Source organism: Myotis myotis, unplaced genomic scaffold, assembly GCF_014108235.1.
Source record: "Myotis myotis isolate mMyoMyo1 unplaced genomic scaffold, mMyoMyo1.p scaffold_m19_p_12, whole genome shotgun sequence".
NCBI classification, from domain to species: domain Eukaryota; kingdom Metazoa; phylum Chordata; class Mammalia; order Chiroptera; family Vespertilionidae; genus Myotis; species Myotis myotis.
The window spans coordinates 15417919-15435431 of NW_023416316.1; the positions used below are offsets into that span (position 1 = coordinate 15417919).

Genomic DNA, 17513 nt, shown 5'->3' on the forward strand with positions numbered 1-17513 from the left:
AGCATTCTCTGCTTCCTCAGCCCACACCCAGCCTGCTGCCTTGTGTCCTCACAAGATTCCTGGGCAGAAAATGGGTTGAGTACTGAGGCATAGCCTCCAGCTACAAAGCTCCCGAGCAGAGGCCAGGAGGGCGAGTGGCTGATGGGGCCTGGTCAGAGCCCCGGTTCCTGCGTCTGCTGTCCCCGCTGTGCTGCTGAGGCAGCCGTGCCTGTCCCTGGGACATTTTGCCTGCTGCCGTGGGAATTTACTAGAGTGAAACATGGGGTGGAGCACAGGTCAGCTTAGCCTCAGCCTATCCCAGGAACAGAAAATGAGGTGAATGGGGGCAAATTCTCTCCCCTTGTGTATCAGCCAGGATGCGTTTTCCCTTTTGCCAGAACCTTGGGAAAATGGCAGTGACAGAGCTGGGGTCCAGCTCTCGTGTACCACAGCCCTTTCCTCCTGCTTGCGTTCCTTTGGGAAATGTGCCCCAGTTCCTCCCATTAACCCTTCTTTCCAAGAATTAAACTTTCATTTGAGAATTCTGTACTTTTTTAAAAAAAAAAGGAACCAAAATACCAATTGCATATTCCAAGTGACTGCCCTGAATATAGTTGGAATATTTTATTATCCCAACTATATTACTAGTATATTATAAGCAGTATATTATTGGTATTGATAGTAATACTTCTATTAGTAGCAACTTCTATTTCCTGGGTATTCTGAAAACTACTTCTCAGACATTCTCATTTAATCTTCTGCTAATCCAGTGAGGTCTGCACTTTTATCCCATTTTATAGAAAAGAGGACCGAGGCTCGGGAAGATTAAGTGACATGTCCCAGGCTATAGAGCTGGCCCAGGGTGATAGAACTGGTAAACATAGAGCCAGAATTTTAGCCGGAACAAAACCGAAGCGGTGAGCCCCATGTTAAAACCCTGTACTGTCAGGGTTTGGAGATCACTTGATTGATGCCCAGAGAGAGGGACAAGGTCCATTAGTCGGTGGTGGGGATGGACCTCTGACCCTTTGGCTGGCCCTGTGAAGACAGATTCTGGGTCAGAGTAGCTCACTGGAGCAGAAAGTACCTTGGTGGAGAATACTCAGTTTGTGTCTGTCTCCGGTATCAATCCCTGCTACCCCCATAGGACCTGTTTCTTGCCAATGCAGAAGGAAAAGGCCGGGAGCTCAAGTCATGAAAAGTGGGGGGCGTTTCCTCTGTGGCCTGTGAATTCCCCTTACCCTCTTCCTGGTCAGAGAGAGTGAAAGAGGGGCCAGTGAGACCCGGGGAGTGGGAGGCTGTGGCCCTGTGTTCTAGGCTTGCTTCATCACTTGGGATTCCCCACCTAGGAATATGGCCATACCTCTAAATTCAACTCTCTCAAAGGATGGGGCCATGTTCAGAGCCAGACAGGCCACCTTAGGCCACAACATCATTTTTTCAAGTGTGATTGCATTCCTGCCAACCTCCCTTCACCCTCCTGCAGCCGCTCCTCCCTTAAGGCCGCTCTGCTCTCTGTTTCTTCTCCTACTTCATCTCTCCCCTTCAACCCTTCTTTCTCCACACGAAAAATGTTACTGCATGAGCGGAAACCTGTCAAATCAATACATGTATTTCACAAATAAATGACAAAATTAGCCAAACAAGGTTGGTCTTCTTGTTTCTGTTGAAAGATTTTTCTCCCTTCTCTGCCTGCTTGTCTCAGCTTTATCTGGAAGCCTAGGTTTGCTGGCCTCAGGGTTGGTCCGTTTAGTAAAACTCTAACCAACTCCCTTCTTTCCAACCTTTATTCCAACGGATGTTGACTCACTTCACCTCACACAGGCGGGAAGCCCCGCTGGTGCAGGAACAAGTGAGGACTGACTCCTTTTTCCTGTTTTGTCAGAGCATGAAGGGACGCCCGCCCCCAACACCCCTTTTTGGAGATGATGATGATGACGATGACATTGACTGGCTGGGGTGAAGACCCAGGAAACTGATACAAAGGTTTCTCTACTGAACCTTCCCTAAGCATGATTTTGCACAGCCAGCCCTGGGTCTCCGTGAGCCACAGGGTGAGGTGAAGGTGAGCATTCTGAGGACAGTAACTCAGATCATCTGAGTTAGCTAACTTCTGAGCCCCCACCTGGCTGGGTGAAGAGGAGTGTGAGCCAGTCTTCAGAATGCTGGGGTTGTCAGCAGCCGACCTGGTCCTGCCTCCGAGTCCCATTTGAAGGAAGGGCTGGTAGGCTCCCCTCCAGTCAGTTACCTACAAGAGTCCTGTCCTCCCAAGCCGTTTATTCTCTTCACTAACTCAGACTGCTATGGGGAGGCCTCCTCCATCTGCCTCCTAACGCTCAACTGTGCCCCAGCAATAGGACCTGGCGCCTGGGGTGCAGTCTCCCTGGTAGAACCAAGGATGGGTTACACCTTCTAAACCCCAGTTAACAGCCTTGCCTGCACTCCTGGCACATTACCTTTCTCTGCCTTAAATCTTTGAAATTAACCAAACAAAAATAAATATATATAATCAAGCTTGACTCAAGCTCTTGGGGAGAAATTGAATTTGGTTCTAAGGGCTGTCTGTGCTCCTCTCTGAGACTCTGAGGGTAGAAGTTGTAACAGATCTGGGTCAGTTAATGTGCATAAAACCGTGGTGACATATTCCCTTTGGTACCTAACCCTGGGACGTGAGGCTTTCAGAACAAAGTCACCCTCCGCTGTCCCTGCTCATCCCAGCTGCATTAAGGCTTAGGGCATGGTGGCTATCTGAGCACCAGTCCTGTCATCCACTCGCGCCTAAGTGTTTGGTCCACCTAGGAAGTCATGCAGGGAAGGTGGCAGGTCCTACATTCCATCCCTCAAGGCCCCTGAGAGACTTCACTTTGAGAGCAGCTTCCATTCCCCCTGAACTCAGGGCCCAGACCAATGAAGAAAACAGGAGCGAGAAAGTATTTTTACTTCTTCAAAGATCTTTCCAAGACCATGCAACCAGTCTTCAAAAAGTAGAGTAATTTTAATAAAAATGCCTGATTTTAAATGTTGATAAGACAGGAATCTGATTTCCACTTTACCTGGCCTGAGGTCATCCTCTGTGATGACAGCTTTGAACCTGCTCTCACACGCGGGGCTGGCGGCAGTGAGATCTACCGTTGACCAGCCCTGGTTACAACAGACACTGTTGTTGAGCACTTTATACAGACTGTCCCATCTCTAGCAACCCTTGCAGAAGACACTGTTATCCCCACTTAGAGAGGCAGCCAGGCCATCTGGCTCTGCCACTTACTGTAACGATACTGTACCAAACTGGCAGGTTGCAAACTGAGGAGAGAGCCCAGCTGGTCAGGACATATAAATGGATGTGTGAAGCTCCATCAGCAAGACTACACTGGACTTTGGAAATCTTACACCTGCTGTGACATCAGCAGCTTTCCAATTCCCTGCAAGGTGGGGAGTGTACTGAAGGCATCACATACTGTCCTATGTTAGAGTTACTTCTTATTGTAAATTAAATCTTGGTTTTGATATATTTTTTGCTTCTGCCCTCAGGGAAAGAAGGTGGTAATAATTGTGCCAACACAGGTATTTATAGTCCATGTTACAGTTACTATTTTTCTCATGGCACCCGATCTCTATTTGTTACATGAACAAAAGCATGACTGTTGCCCTGGCTAGGTGGCTCAGTTGGTTGGAGCATCATCCCGTACACCAAAAGGTTTTGAGTTTGGTTCCTGGTCAGGGCACATACCTAGGTTGCAGGTTCAATCCCCGGTCGAGGCACATCCTGGGGGCAACTGATCGAAATCTCTCTCCCCCTTCCTCTCTCTCTAAAATCAATAAACATATCCTCAGTTGAGGATTGAAAAAAAGAAGAATGACTGTTGACCAGGCTGGTATTGTGGAGTGCCTGCCTGTGGGCCCAGTGTTTCAGGGCTGGGCTTCCCTGAGCACAGGGTTGTCTTCATAGCAGATAGACACTCAGTCCTTAGACAGCCCTACTACCTGCTCCATTTGCTCACTCCGCTCCTGCAGTTGTAAGGGTTATGGGTGCTGTTTGAGTAAGGAGAAACAAGATGAGTCACACACTAATTAAAAATATATATTTATTAAAATGCATTTCTTTTTTAATTCCCAAAGCTTAAGACCATCTTGCATCTAGCCCAGAGGCACCTGAGCGTAGCCGTTACAGTCACAGCAGTGCTTTTCTCTCCCTGGATCTTGTTTCCTTCTCTGTAAAGTGACGAGGTTCCAATATCTGGAGATTCCCGTCTCACTCTACAAGTGTGATGCTTTGGTTTGACTGCTTATTGCATCTTCAGTCAATCCTCCCCCTCCCCCATGACTTACTCAGTATTTTAAGTGAATGAATCGTGTTTGTTATGGGTGAGCAGTACATAATAAATAAATAAAAATTAAGTATTGTTCAGTGCAGTTATCTGTTCTGCATAAAAGGAGGATTGGATAAAAGGAGGCATTAAGGCCATGAAGAGCCCCCAGGCACCTAAAGCCACTGGACTGTCTTCCTCCTGCCAGCAGTGCAGACTGTAGGAGGAGCTCACTCTGTCCACAGGAGCCTTGATCACAGTCCTGCTTTTATCTACTTTTACCTACTGCCACTCTCCTGCCAAGAAAGGGAAACAGGTCCCAGCAGATGCTGCCATCCATCATGAATAAAATGAAACCATTTCATTAAAAATTTTGTTTTGTATTAATGTGCAAAATTGCTAACCAAGAGTTCAGTGGGAAAAAGTGAAAAATCAATCTATCGGCATGACCCATAGAAGAGACAATCTTCACAGGTTCCCAAGGCAGAAGGGTGAGAAAAGGAGCCAGCTTGGTCTCTGTCCCCCAAAGACAGAGGGGGTCAGGAAGTCCAATGGAAGATGCTCCTGTGGGTAAGGCACAGATCAGGAGAGCAAAGGGTTCTTTCACCCAGAACCCATCTCCCTGTCTTGAAGATCTTTGGAAATTCTTAAGTTTTGAGTCACAGATAAGCCCCTGGGTTCTGTTCTCTCCATTCTCCTGCTGGCCACAGCAGCCTTCTAAGGCACAAGACCAGGCCTGGGCTGTCTGGGAGAGGTGGCTGCAATGGCATCTGAACTCCAGGGAGCGAGTGCCTGCTTCAGCTGGAAGTTTCTAGGAGCGGCGAGTGAGGCGAGGAACATCCATCAAAGCAAAAGGAGGCTTAGGCCTGGAAGTACAATGTCTGGAAGAGGGAGCCTCAGCTTTCTCCAGCCCTCAGTGCCTGCACAGCCCTTGCCAGCTAATCTATGCGGAGCAACGGGTAGGCTAGGTAGTAGCCCACAGCCGAGCCCAGGACCACACCAAGGAAAATCCAGGCGTTGTAGGACATTACCGCCAGCATTATGAAGTAGCCAATGACCACCTGAGCGATGTGGATTAGAGACTGGCCAAAGTGACACAAGAACCACCTAGGTAAAAAGGAGAGGCAAGTTAATGTCGGTAACGAGCTGACAGCCAGGGGTTGGTATCAGGAAGTAGGGAGAGATTACAGAACCAGCTTATTTGTAATTTGTATGCGGAACCCAGGAGAGGTTTCTTTTTAAAGAGACATATCAGAAACCACTGATAGAGAGGGACTTGTCCAAGGAGCCTGGGACAATCACTTCTCTACTTAGTTCTGAGCTTTCTGGAATCCTAGGCCAAAAGGGAAAATGAGATATGTAATCTATCCTGTCTGGTAGAGATAATATAAGGTCATTTGCATCAATGTGGCTTTTCCCCTCTGAATCTGTGGTGGGGAGCAGTGTTACAATGGTAAGAGCAGTATTACAATGGTAAGAATTGGGATCCCAAATGGTTGCCCTAGCAGGATGGGACGGGAAGAAAGGACAGGACAGAGAGGCTGCTTGCTCCCCCACCAATGTGGGTACATTGCTGACAGCAGTTCTTAACCATTTGTGGGGACAGCTGCAGATCCCATCCTGGGTTTGTAAGCCTTAGTGACCTGAGGGAGCCTAATGAGATTTAGGGGAGGGCTGGGTGGACACCCCTGTTGCTGGACTGAGGCCTGTGCCAAGTGCCGAGCCTCCCAAGTGGCCGTTCATACAGCGAGTTCTGGCCTGGGCAGCTGGAGATCTGGGCTCTAGTTCACCTCGCTACTTACTAACTAAGCACTTTGACAAGTACCCGTCCTTCCTGAGGCCTCCATTTCCTTTCTGAGCCTTGGGGTTAATGTCCTCTGGGCCCACCCCACCGCTCCAGTGAAGGTGGGTATTCTGCCCATTTCCCACACCCCATGCCTGTTACCTGAGGCCGGGTCTGCTGACTGGGGGTAACTCTGAGCTTGAAGAAGAACCCTGGTCTGTCTCCTCGCGCTGCTGGCTGGTGGAGGTGGGCATGCTCACCAGGCTCTGGTGGAGTAGCTTGGCTTTGCCAAACTTGATGCTTTCATACAGCACAGCCAGGAGCAGGATCACCAACACAGAAAGGGCCATGCCTATCAAAGGATGCAGAGTTACAGAGACCTGGCCAGGCAAGCACTGCTCCCCTCCCCGCAGCTTCCCAGGGACCTGTCAGGTGGCAGCACCTCCACCCATTCCCTCTGAGTCCACTCCATCTCCCTGTCTTGCAGCTTCTTCCCCACCCCCTTTGGGCTCAGAGCTTCTGCACTGTGTCTTTCCCCTCCCAGTCCTTTCTTGGTAGGGTTGGCCCACTGAACTGTGGCTCTGAGATCAAGAAGAGTATCTGCCTGAAAAAGCCAGGGCCGAGAGTGAAGCCATACACCACCGCCCCCAGCTGCTCCCCCAGCAGGCGGCACAAATCTATCAGGACTTCTCGTTAAGGGAAGAGCAGTACAGCAAGGTCCTGTCTAAGTGCAGTACACAGAGAAGTCTGGAGGAAGGAAAGATTTACAACAAAGGAGCATAATGATCTCAGCAAATTCAGATATGGGAGGTTTTTAGTCTCAAGTAATTTTCCAAAGTTTCTACTGTGTGTATTACTTTCATACTAATGGGAAACCCCAATAAATTATTTTACCAAAACGTTAAGTGCTTATTAGAGCTGCTGTGTAAAATTAATTGCTAATTGCTACTTCTATTGTACACTAGGACTTTATTGGGCTCCCAGGAGGAAATCATCTCCGAAAGAGGCAGGTTTTTAAAATCTAAAATTACAAGTAATTACACCACATGGTAATAAATTCAAACAGTGCAAAAGGGTTTGCAGTGAAAAGTAAGTTTTTTCCCCAGCCCAGTCTCCCAAACTCCAATTCTTCTCCCCAGAGCACCTCTGTTAGCAATACCCTGAAGAGCCTTCTAGGGATACAAAATCTAGGGATACAAAATATAGGATGGAGCAAAAGTAGGTTTCCAGTTGTTCATATGGAAAATCCTATATAATAAAGAGCTAATATGCTAATTAGGCTGAACAGCTGAACGACCTTCCAGACGAAGCCGGGGCTGCAAGGGCTGAGCCCTTGCATTGGGCCTTTAGTAATATAATAATTAATAAATAATAAAAAAAGAACAAATTCTGTGCTTTGTGTGCTCACAACTTTAAATCTACCTTCAGTTTCTTCCCTGTAATAGAGGGGAAAACTGCATCCCTGGCCTCTCTCTGGGCCAGTGGTTCTCAACCTTCTGGCCCTTTAAATACAGTTCCTCATGTTGTGACCCAACTATAAAATTATTTTCATTGCTACTTCCTCACTGTAATGTTGCTACTGTTATGAATCATAATGTAAATATCTGATATGCAGGATGGTCTTGGGCACCCCCTGTGAAAGGGTCGTTTGACCGCCAAAGGGGTCGCGACCCACAGGTTGAGAACCGCTGCTCTGGGCCTTTGTGAGGATCAGTGAGAAAATGGAGCCCTTTGCAATCTGAAAGGCAGTGGTTGCAACCAGAATCATAAATGCAAAGTTCCCACTCGATGTTTATGCGAGAGGAATCAGACTTATACCAATAAAGAGCCCAGGTTCTCCCTTGCCTGAAGCTGGAAGGCTTCCCAATGCTTACCTGCAGGGCTGTGGACATTCCAGAAATCAAAGAGAAGCACCACCTTATCTGAGAAGAAGAAATGCATCTGAAAGAGAAGGGAGTCTGCATCACAGGGGGCCTAGGGCAATGGAAATTGTGGTCCCTAGTACTCTCCAGCATTCTCTTCTAAAGACCCAGAAAAATGGTGTCATGGCACTTAAGTGCTAGAGGGCCCATGATCATCTGGGCCAACTGTGGCCACACAGGGCAGGGACTTGCCCAAGGTCCTGCAGTGGGTCAGCGGCACAGCCATAACTGAGCTGGCCCTGCTCCAGGTAGAAGTGAGGTGTGGGGTGCCCATCCCCACTGGGCCATCCAGGGCACAGTGCTCTCGGATCAGGCTGAGATGTCCCTCCAGTGCCCTCCAAACCCAATGGGAAGCGCCAGTCTGAGGAACAACGGCTTCTTACTCCCAGGGCCACGCCATCTGCTCCAGTGGTGTGTATCGTGGAGGGGTCAACGGGCAGCTGTCTTCAATCTGTACTCCACATCTCTCCACTAGTTCCCTGAACATTTGCTGAGCCCAATTCTATGGTCAACGTTATGGACAAAGGTCAATGGGTCTGTCCTCCATGAGCTCACAGTCTTACGGAAACAATGAAGGTAGAAGCAATGAACATGCAGTAGTGCCTGTCTGAATGCTCTCCTCAAAGAGCACCTGGGCCTCCCTCTGTTCCAGGTGGCATCAGGGCTTTTCATACATTATCTCATTTCACAGCAGTGCTCTGTGTGACAGGGACAATTAGACCCATTAACTTGGCCGAGCTGGGATTCCAGCCCGATCTAGTTAGATGCCAAGCTGGTGCATTCCAGTAACCATGCTGCCTGTGCTATGGGCTGGGAACTGGACGGTGATTCCAAGTGGCCACACCAGGCTTAATGGCTGTGTTTGGCAAGATGAAAGCCAGATGGATCAATTAGGTTCATCCTCTCAGAGAAGGGAAGTTCCCTTCTAGTCACAGCCAGAAGCAGTAGCTCTGCAAACATTCAGTGTTCATCCCGCTAAGGAGATCCTGGCTGAGCTGGGCCTTTCCCTTCTAAGACAATGGCCAAATATTAGAACCCTCAAATGTCAGAGCTAGAAGTATCCACAGAGAGTTTGTTTTCCATTGAGATATAATTGACATATATTATTATATTATTTTCAGGTATACATAATGATTCAATGTGTGTATGAATTGCAAAATAGTCACCACAATATAAGAGTTAACATTCATCACCATACATGGTTATAATTATTTTTTTTCTTGTGATGAGAACTTTTAAATCTATTTTATTTATTTTCTCAGAGAGTTTCTTTTTTAGTCCCGTGGTTTTCAATGCCCCCCCCCCCCCAATTGGCAAATAAAAGGGAACATTGGCAAATAAAATCTTCCTTATGGTGTGGCTCAGTGGTTGAGTATCGATCCATGAACCAAGAGGTCACAAGTTCCATTCCTGGTCAAAGCACATACCCAGGTTTTGGGCTCAATCCCCAGTAAGGGGCGTGCAGGAGACAGCTAATGAATATTTTTCTCATCCAGGTTTCTATCAATCCCTCTCTAAAAATCAATAAAAACATATTTAAAAAACATATTTTAAAAAAATCTTCCTTATAACTCCACTATATAAAACACAGGGTGTAGAGGAGAGAGGGGTCTGAGCTTTGCTGAAAAACACTGATCTGGTCCCACTCTAGCTCCTCGCTCCCACATCTCATTTCCAGATGGGGAAACTGAGTCCAGGCGGGGAAGGGACTTGCTCAAGACCTCATCAGAAGGAAACGGAAACCTAGGCAGGTTTTTAAAAATCAGGTTGAAGAACTGAAAAATAAAACTAGCTTTTTACCCCCTAATTTGAAAGTGATACTTGTTCAATGTAAAAAGCTGAAACAGTACCCAAAAGAAAGTAAAAGTCATTTGAGCCCCATGCAGAGATATCCCTTGTTAAGATTTCAAAAAGCATATTTGTTGACATGGCAAAATGTTCACAAAAGATATGCAAACACTCACAGGTACAAACAATCCTGTGAAATTCCATTTGTGCTGGAGTTGCATTCAATTTAGCAGACGCCCCAGGCACAGTCCCCGCTGAGGGGGTAGGGGAGGAGGTGGCCCTCCTTCTCTGAGTTCACTTGATCAAGGAGTTGGCACGACTGGAATGCTCCCAGTGGCGAGTCAGTGACCTTCCCTAACTGCGTTCCTTCTATCATCCTTGGGCCTGGGCCAGCGCTCTCAGGTGCCCCAGATGGCTAGACCTGAACACCCACAAAACAGTGAAATCAATTCAACCAACCAACATTTACTTTGGTAGTGCTAGGGGTGCAGAGACTGGAGATACAGGGATGGGTGAGACAAGTCCTTGGTCCTCACGAAGCTATGGTCTATTAGGGCAGAGGGACGTGAACAGGTCATTATAATGGTGTATGTCAGCGGTTCTCAGCCTGTGGGTCACAACCCCTTTGGGGGTCGAACGACCCTTTCACAGGGGTCGCCTAAGACCATCGGAAAACACATATATAATTACATATTGTTTTTGTGATTAATCACTATGCTTTCATTATGTTCAATTTGTAACAATGAAAATACATCCTGCATATCAGATATTTACATTACAATTCATAACAGTAGCAACATTACAATTATGAAGTAGCAACAAAAATAATTTTATGGTTGGGGGTCACCACAACATGAGGAACTGTATTAAAGGGTTGCAGCATTAGGAAGGTTGAGAACCACTGGTGTATGTAGTCAGCGAGAGGGAGGCCTTCTGGGGAGTGCTGGGGACAAAACCCCCTGGAGACACGGAACCCCGCTAGGGAGGCAGGTGGCTAGGACACCTGCTGAAGCAGGAAGAGCAGGAGGCAGTCAGGGGAAGACAGACCGTCCAGTATGTTCCAACCTGGAAGTGCCCACCCAAGGGTCTGGTTGTGCCTCACCTGGGAGTGAGGAGCTCAGGAGGGACAAAGCCTCACCCACCTTCGCCTTTTCACTGCAGGAAAAGTTTCAAATCTGCATGACGTGGGCCCCACAGAACACTGCGGTCGGCGTGCAGGGGGCAGGGCTCTACTCTCGTTTCGCTTTTAGGAGGAATCTCAGCCTCCTGCAGCTGGGTTTGACGTTTATCTGTGTTGTAGTCAGCGCCCCACCCTGGGTAGGGAGCGGCTGTGGTGAAGAGAGCAATCCGGGGACTTGTTTTGGTCTGTGTTTTCTCGTCTGGAGTTAGCTACACTCTGAGAAACGCTCCCTCATGTATAAACCAAAGAGTGTAAGGGGGACGTCAAGGTCCCTGTCCTGCCTGCGGCTGGGGCTGGCGGGGGAACTTTCCACAAGCCCTTCCCATCTATTTCTCCTTTTAGAGAACCGGCAGGCGGTGGGGGAGGGCGTTTGACTAAATGATCTGTGTCGCCTTCCTGGTTCTTAAATTCTACGACCTTCTTCACGGAGGAAGAAAACGAGATGGTTTTTTCAAAGACCAAAGGGTCTCTCTCAAGCTGTCATCCTCTCCAGCCCAGGTGAACTCCACCAAAAACAAACAAACAAACAAAAGAAAACCACACACACAAAAAAACCCCAGTTTGTCTGAAACGCTATTTCTGCAAGTGTCGGGAGGTTGGAAAGGATCTGGGTCTGGTTGTTGTCTCTCTGCCCCCCAACCCCCAATACACACACACACACAAGAATCAGACCACGAACCTGTGCCCGAAAGTGTGCGCCCGGTCACAGGTTGTAATGCACCGGGCTCCCCTCCTCCTGCGAGCCTTCCCGGAGTCACCCCAAGGCAGTGCGCCCTGGGCAGGGGATCCCCGGACTCGCCTGTCTTCGCCCACTGCGTCCCCACCCTCAGCTGCTCCACAGCTGGAGCTCAACAACCCCTGGTTCAGTCGGACCGACCCCCAGCAGGAGGGACAAATAAAACCCCAAAGCCACCTCCAGCCCTACCTCTCGCGTCTCCCCAACCGTGTTCTCGCTGTTGACAGTGCTTCCAACACACCCCCTTCACCAGCCCTTGGCCAGGGGCGGCGGGCACTCGGGGTGCCGGGCGCTGCTGCTCGAGGGGCCCGGCCCCAGCCGCCTACCCCGCGTCCGCTCCTCTCGGCGGCGCCCAGACTCACCTCCATGGTGAGCGCGCTGGGGGTGCGCTGGGCACCGACCTGCCCGCTCCGGACTCCCGGTCCCGAGTCCGTCCAGCAGCTGCCGCGATTGTGACTTGGGCCTGGCGGTCACGTGGTTGTGGCGAGCCGGGCGCGCGGGCGCCTGGGAGTTGTGGTCCCCACGGCACACCCCACTCTGCGCGGCCTGGGGCGCACCCCCTGGCCCACCACACCCATCGCCGAGCCCCAGGTCCCCGGCCCAGCGGCGCCGCGGGCCAGAGCAGCCAGCACGCTGGGCCGCCTCCTGCGTCCGGCCGCTGACTGTGAAATGTTTATTGCTCCTGTAATAAGTCAGGCGGAGCTGGAAACTGGAAAAGTCAACCCTATGGAGATAATAACCACACATCAGAAGTAAATTAAACAAATTATTCCCCAGGCTTTGAATGTAGCCCTTTAAAAAAAAATCTGACTAGCAAAAAGCGGTACACAGTGGTAACTTCCATTTGTATTTCTTTGATTGCTAGGATAGGAAACTCTTTTTTATTGGTATTTGCATTTTTGTGTGTTGTCTGTCCGTTTCATCCTTCCAGTTGGGCGGGGCGGGAGAGGGTTTCTGGGAAACAGGAACTTGTAACACATATTTAAAATATATGTGTTTAGAAACCCTTTGCCAGTCGTCCTCTGAGGCAGGGGGCTCTTCGGAGAAATCTTACCAGAAACGGTACCAACCAGCCGACCTGGAGCCTGGAGTGTGAGTGAGCTCGGTTCAGACCCTGAGCCAGCAGGTGTTGGCTATGGTACCTGAGCCTCAGTTTCCTGGTCAGTAAATTGAAAAGAACAGAATCTATGTCGTAGGGGTTGTAAGGCTCAAATGAAGACCCTGTGTTAAATCCTCAGCGCCCAGGAAGGCCAGGAGCGCATGGTGCGCCCTGAATCCGGCGGTGCGAATCGTGCTCGGGGAGAACCTCTGCAGCAAGAATCTGACGGTTATTCGGTATTAACTGGAGCAGAAAGTAAGAAGGACCTTCATGCCAGACAGGCTTGATGGCAGGAGCCGCAGCGGCAGGCGCCCACGGGGAGGAAGGCTCCGTGGCTGGTCTCAAGGTCCGACCTTCTGGAGCCACCGACCCACCAAGGCCCAGGCATTGGGTCCCAGCCCGAGCTGGTGGGCTTCTCCGACATGAAGTGCTAAAGCTGCAAGTTCCCCCAGACTCTTGGAGAAACGGACCTGTGGCCCCCCTGGACTGGGCCTTGGCTGGCCTGCGGGTCAGGGTGGAATCCAGCCCAACCTTTCCAGTCCTGGGCTTTGGGATGGACTCTTGCATCATACCATTGCCCAGGGCTCAGGGCTGGGGCTGGGATGACACAGGAGGCACACAGGCCTGTCACTGTGCAGACACGGACTTCTCCTCCCCCTTGGTGGTAGATCCCTACATGATGGGGTGCAGAGTGCGTGCCAATATGCCGAGTGACCTCTAAGCCGTGGGCGTGACTGAACGTGACATGTTGCCGTGACTCAGCATCTGCCGGAATATGACTGAGGAGCTAAGAGAAAAGATACCCCCACTCATGATCAAAGGCTTTCAGGATGCTGCTGAGGAAGGCGGACAAGCCGTGGTAAAGCCTGGGATTGTCGTGGGTGGGGTTGCCACGTTGGTATGTCAGCCCAGTGAATGCATAATGCCTGACAGTTGTTGGGGATGTGCTGCTGTTAACAAACCCTTAGGAACCCAGGTTGCTGGCAGTGCCCACCAACGGCTGGATAACCCTGAAGGATGGAGTAAGAGAAAGATAGTGGTCTCCAGAGAAGAGGTGGAGCTGGCTTCTCAGGAAACAACTGCTGTGTTAAATGGGTTAATGCACACATTGAATGCCCCTGTCACAGGCCTTGGCATTCTAGGGCACTCGCAGAACCCTGCTAAGCAATGGCTCCAGCCCGTTTGGCTCGGTGGATAGAGTGTCGGCCCGAGGGCTGAAGGGTCCTGGGTTCGATTCCGGACAAGAGCATGTACCTCGGTTGCTGGCTTGATCCCAGGTCCTTGTCGGGCCATGCAGGAGGCAACCAATCGATGTGTCTCTCTCAGACACATCCATGTTTCTCTTTCTCTGTCTCTCCTCCTTCCTTCCACTCTCTCTAAAAATCAATGGGAAAATATCCTCAGGTGAGGATTAACAACAACAACAAAAAACAACAATCTGGCAAAACAATGGAATTCCTTTATTATACATAATGTGCCAATCATTGCCAAGATGGTTGCCATCAGCAAGGCCAGTGGGCACTTTGGATTCCTTCAAGGAACCTCAACAAACTTCTGGGCATTTACTGATCTGTCTTCCCAGGGAACAGGCTGCTCGCTTTTGTTCTGAAAAAAAATCTTTCAAGTATGGAGAGGGTCACCAAGCGTGGACCGTCGATCAGCGTGGTGGAAAAGGCCACCCGGACAGCCCGGATCTCTGACAAGCCTGAGTTACTGGGTTTCGACCTCCTGGGCCACCGTTGCTGCTCTTGCTGCAGGCAATTCCAATGCCTCCTCTGAGTCTAGCTCATGAGATAGAAGAGCAGAAGTCGTTTGGACCTTAGAGCCTTTGTACACAATCCTGGACGACTCTCGGGAGTTGATTTTAAGAATAAATACCTGCCCGCATAGCAGTTCCACAGTTGCTCCTTCTAGATGATTTGAATCAGCCCATCAAAAGCTGTGCATTCCAGGGCCAGAAATAACATTTTGGACTTCAGGGGGAGGTTTGTTCAACTCTTGCATAGAAGAGGAGCAGAAAAGCCTGCTTCCTCTTGCCAAGGGCAAGATGAGGCCATTCCGGTTTGAGGAGTTTTACTTGGCACTGAGTCGATTCATTTCTGCAAAGGGAGTGGGATTATTTATTAAAATTACATACATACCAAAGCGCCGGCCGGTGGTGCTCAGTGGTTAGAGGGTCAGCCCATGCACCGAAGGGTTGCAGGTTTGACTCCAGGTCAAGGGGACATGTAACTTGGTTGCAGGTTTGATGCCCCGCACAGGTTGATAGGTTGTGGGTGTGCGAGAGGCAACCAAACGATGTGTCTCTCTCATCTCTCTCTCTCTCTCTCTCTCTCTCTCTCTCTCTCTCTCTCTCTCTCTCTCTCCCCCCTTCCTTCTCCATCCCTCCCTTCCATTCCCTCTAAAAAGCAATAGAAAAAAATATTCTCAGGTGAGGATTAACAAAACAAAACAAAAAATTACATACATACCAAAAAAGTAAATAGAAAAAAAAAAATTAGATCAGAAGCAAATAAGTTTGGACCAATACTGCTGATAAAATGTACATTGTTAAGAGACATGTTAAAATGCAATGTCAGGTTCTTTGTTAGATTTTTCTTAAATGCTGTCTCTTTCCTGCTTGAGCAGCTGCTCCATAATTGGGAAAGGGGGACCTGAAACCACCTGCCTCGTTCTCTATTAACGATGTCTCCCTCTAAACCAGTGGTTCTCAACCTTGGCTGCACATTAGAATCACCTGGGAATCTTTTTAAAATCCTGATTTCTGGGCCTCATCCTCCGGAAATTCTGTTTCTTCGTTACTAATGTTGTGGCTCCACCCCATCACAAAGAAACAGAATTTCCGGAGGATGAGGCCCAGAAATCAGGATTTTAAAAAGATTCCCAGGTGATTCTAATGTGCAGCCAAGGTTGAGAACCACTGCTTTAAACCCTTTAAGGGAGAGGCAGAGCGAGCTCCAGAGCCCAGGCACTGGTGGTCAATAAGATGTTAAATCTTGCGCTGAAAATCCCCGATGATTTAATCAATAAAGTAATTTCTAGTGAGATAAAAAAATAAAAGAACTTTGTTGAAAATTTTAAAAAATTTTCCCAGCACAGTACCAGGCAGTGGGAGCCACTGTCATCATTAGCGGCAAATGTTTTCATTCTGGGAGAGGAAAGAGACTGCAAAACAACAAGCCACTTGCTCAGGTCACACGGAGTCTAAGACCCTCTGACTGAAAGCTGCGTAGAGTTAGAGGGAAGTCGCGGCCTGGGAGGCCCCCGGGAAAGGCGACAGGGCCTGGGCACTGGGAGGAGGTCTGGGAGGGAGGCCTGCTGCTGTCGGTGCTGCTGTCGGGGACATGCTCGCATGGCGGAGGCAACGGGAAGAAGGGTCACGGGATTCTTGAGGCATCTGGGCCCCAAGAGCTGGGGATGGATTTGGTGATTTGGGTGTAAATTTTCACGCCTCGCCTGGGCAGTAGGAGTAAGAAGACTTGACCTTCACACCAGCAGGCTCCCATACACCCACCAAACCCCCATCTCTGGTTAAAGATTGGCACCACAGCTTTATTCATGTCATTGCTTTTGTTGGCTTTGTCACAATCTGATGACCTTCACACTTAGTTCTAACTTCCTTATGCATGTTGTGGTTGAACAATTAGCCCTAAAGTTGGATAGGGGCCTCTATTCTTCCTGAGCCACCAGGGACTCCCCTCTCTGGCTCCCTGCCACCAGCCAAGCCTTGGTCCATGGCAAGAGATTCTTTCTGGGTTTTGTATTTGGACAGCCCTTCTCCCAGGAACAACGGAGAGTCAGCCCTTGTCCCTCCAGCTAGAACCCCACCTCCTGCCCCCGAGTCCACAGGCAGGAAAGATGGTGCTACATTGGGTGTTGCAGAGATAGATGGGCAAGGGGCTCTTTAACTGGGGCACTCAGCTCACTCATGGTCAGTTGGTGGACAGGAAATCCAAACAGTCACTTCTCCTTCTGAGGCGCTTGGTAGAGGAACTTGAAGTCTCGTGAAAAGACCACATGCATGAAATGTTACTCCTGCAGAATATCTGGCCTTGATATACAAATAAGGTTGTGTGACCCCAAGAACCCCACTATCTTTCTGTGGGCCGGAAGGGTTTCCGGAATTCAGAGAGGAAAGGAGAGGGAGAGGGAGACAGAGAAACAGCAACGATGAGAGAGAATCATTGATCGTCTGCCTCCTGCACGCCCCCTACTGGGGATCGAGCCCACAACCAGGCATATGCCCTTGACCGGAATCGAACCTGGGACCCTTCAGTCTGCAGGCCAGCACTTTCTCCACTGAGCCAAACCAGCCAGGGCTGGAGGACTTCTAACTGCCCCTTTTCGTGCCGTAGATCTGCAGTTATATGTGAGCTTGAGGTTGGAGTCCAACACTAATGGCTAAGACTTCTGCATGTTTCCCATGTAGCTGCATTCAGCTGACCTCCCAGGTTCTCCCACAAACCCACTTATTTGATAGCAACGCTGTGAGGAGCATCAGGCACCTGCTGTGTGTGCCGCAGGGACGTGTGCACATTTGAGGTTGGTGAGGCTGGAGAGAGCAGGACCAGGCCGCGAACACCCCGAAGGCCATGGGCAGGTAGGTAACCTCGACCACATTGGGGTTTGGACCCATGAGGATATAAAGCCATAGGATCTTCAGTTCAACTCCTTAACCACGCAGCCATTCTGGTACCTGGCTCAAAGGCAATGTTCAAAGTC

At 49.5% G+C, this 17513-nt stretch overlaps 2 protein-coding genes and 1 pseudogene across 4 annotated transcripts in view; 2 read left to right on the forward strand and 1 right to left on the reverse strand.

Annotated features, from left to right (window-relative positions):
- The window catches only part of FKBP15 (FKBP prolyl isomerase family member 15), a 55224-nt gene extending 52220 nt beyond the window's left edge, over window positions 1-3004 (forward strand). For all 3 annotated transcript variants that reach the window (XM_036329980.1, XM_036329978.1, XM_036329979.1), the window contains exon 28: window positions 1865-3004. In XM_036329980.1, coding sequence (XP_036185873.1) covers window positions 1865-1942 — 78 coding nt within the window. In that variant the 3' untranslated portion in view covers window positions 1943-3004. The remainder of the gene's footprint in view (window positions 1-1864) is intronic.
- Window positions 3005-4043: 1039 nt separating this feature from the next.
- SLC31A2 (solute carrier family 31 member 2) lies at window positions 4044-12326 on the reverse strand. The gene is made up of 4 exons (XM_036329985.1): window positions 12055-12326; window positions 7941-8007; window positions 6229-6418; window positions 4044-5390 (listed from the first exon to the last, which is right to left on the reverse strand). The coding sequence occupies exons 1-4, from the start codon at window positions 12058-12060 to the stop codon at window positions 5222-5224; spliced, it is 432 nt and encodes a 143-aa protein (XP_036185878.1). The 5' UTR covers window positions 12061-12326; the 3' UTR covers window positions 4044-5221.
- Window positions 12327-12827: 501 nt separating this feature from the next.
- LOC118667689 lies at window positions 12828-14028 on the forward strand (annotated as a pseudogene).
- Window positions 14029-17513: the final 3485 nt, after the last annotated feature.

Excerpts from the sequence above, each read along its gene's own strand:
- SLC31A2 (XM_036329985.1), bottom strand. Across the intron at positions 6,419-7,940 it reads GAATGTCCACAGCCCTGCAG|GCATGGCCCTTTCTGTGTTG; the intron begins GTAAGCATTGGG and ends ATCCTTTGATAG. Across the intron at positions 5,391-6,228 it reads GTCAGCAGACCCGGCCTCAG|GTGGTTCTTGTGTCACTTTG; the intron begins GTAACAGGCATG and ends CTTTTTACCTAG.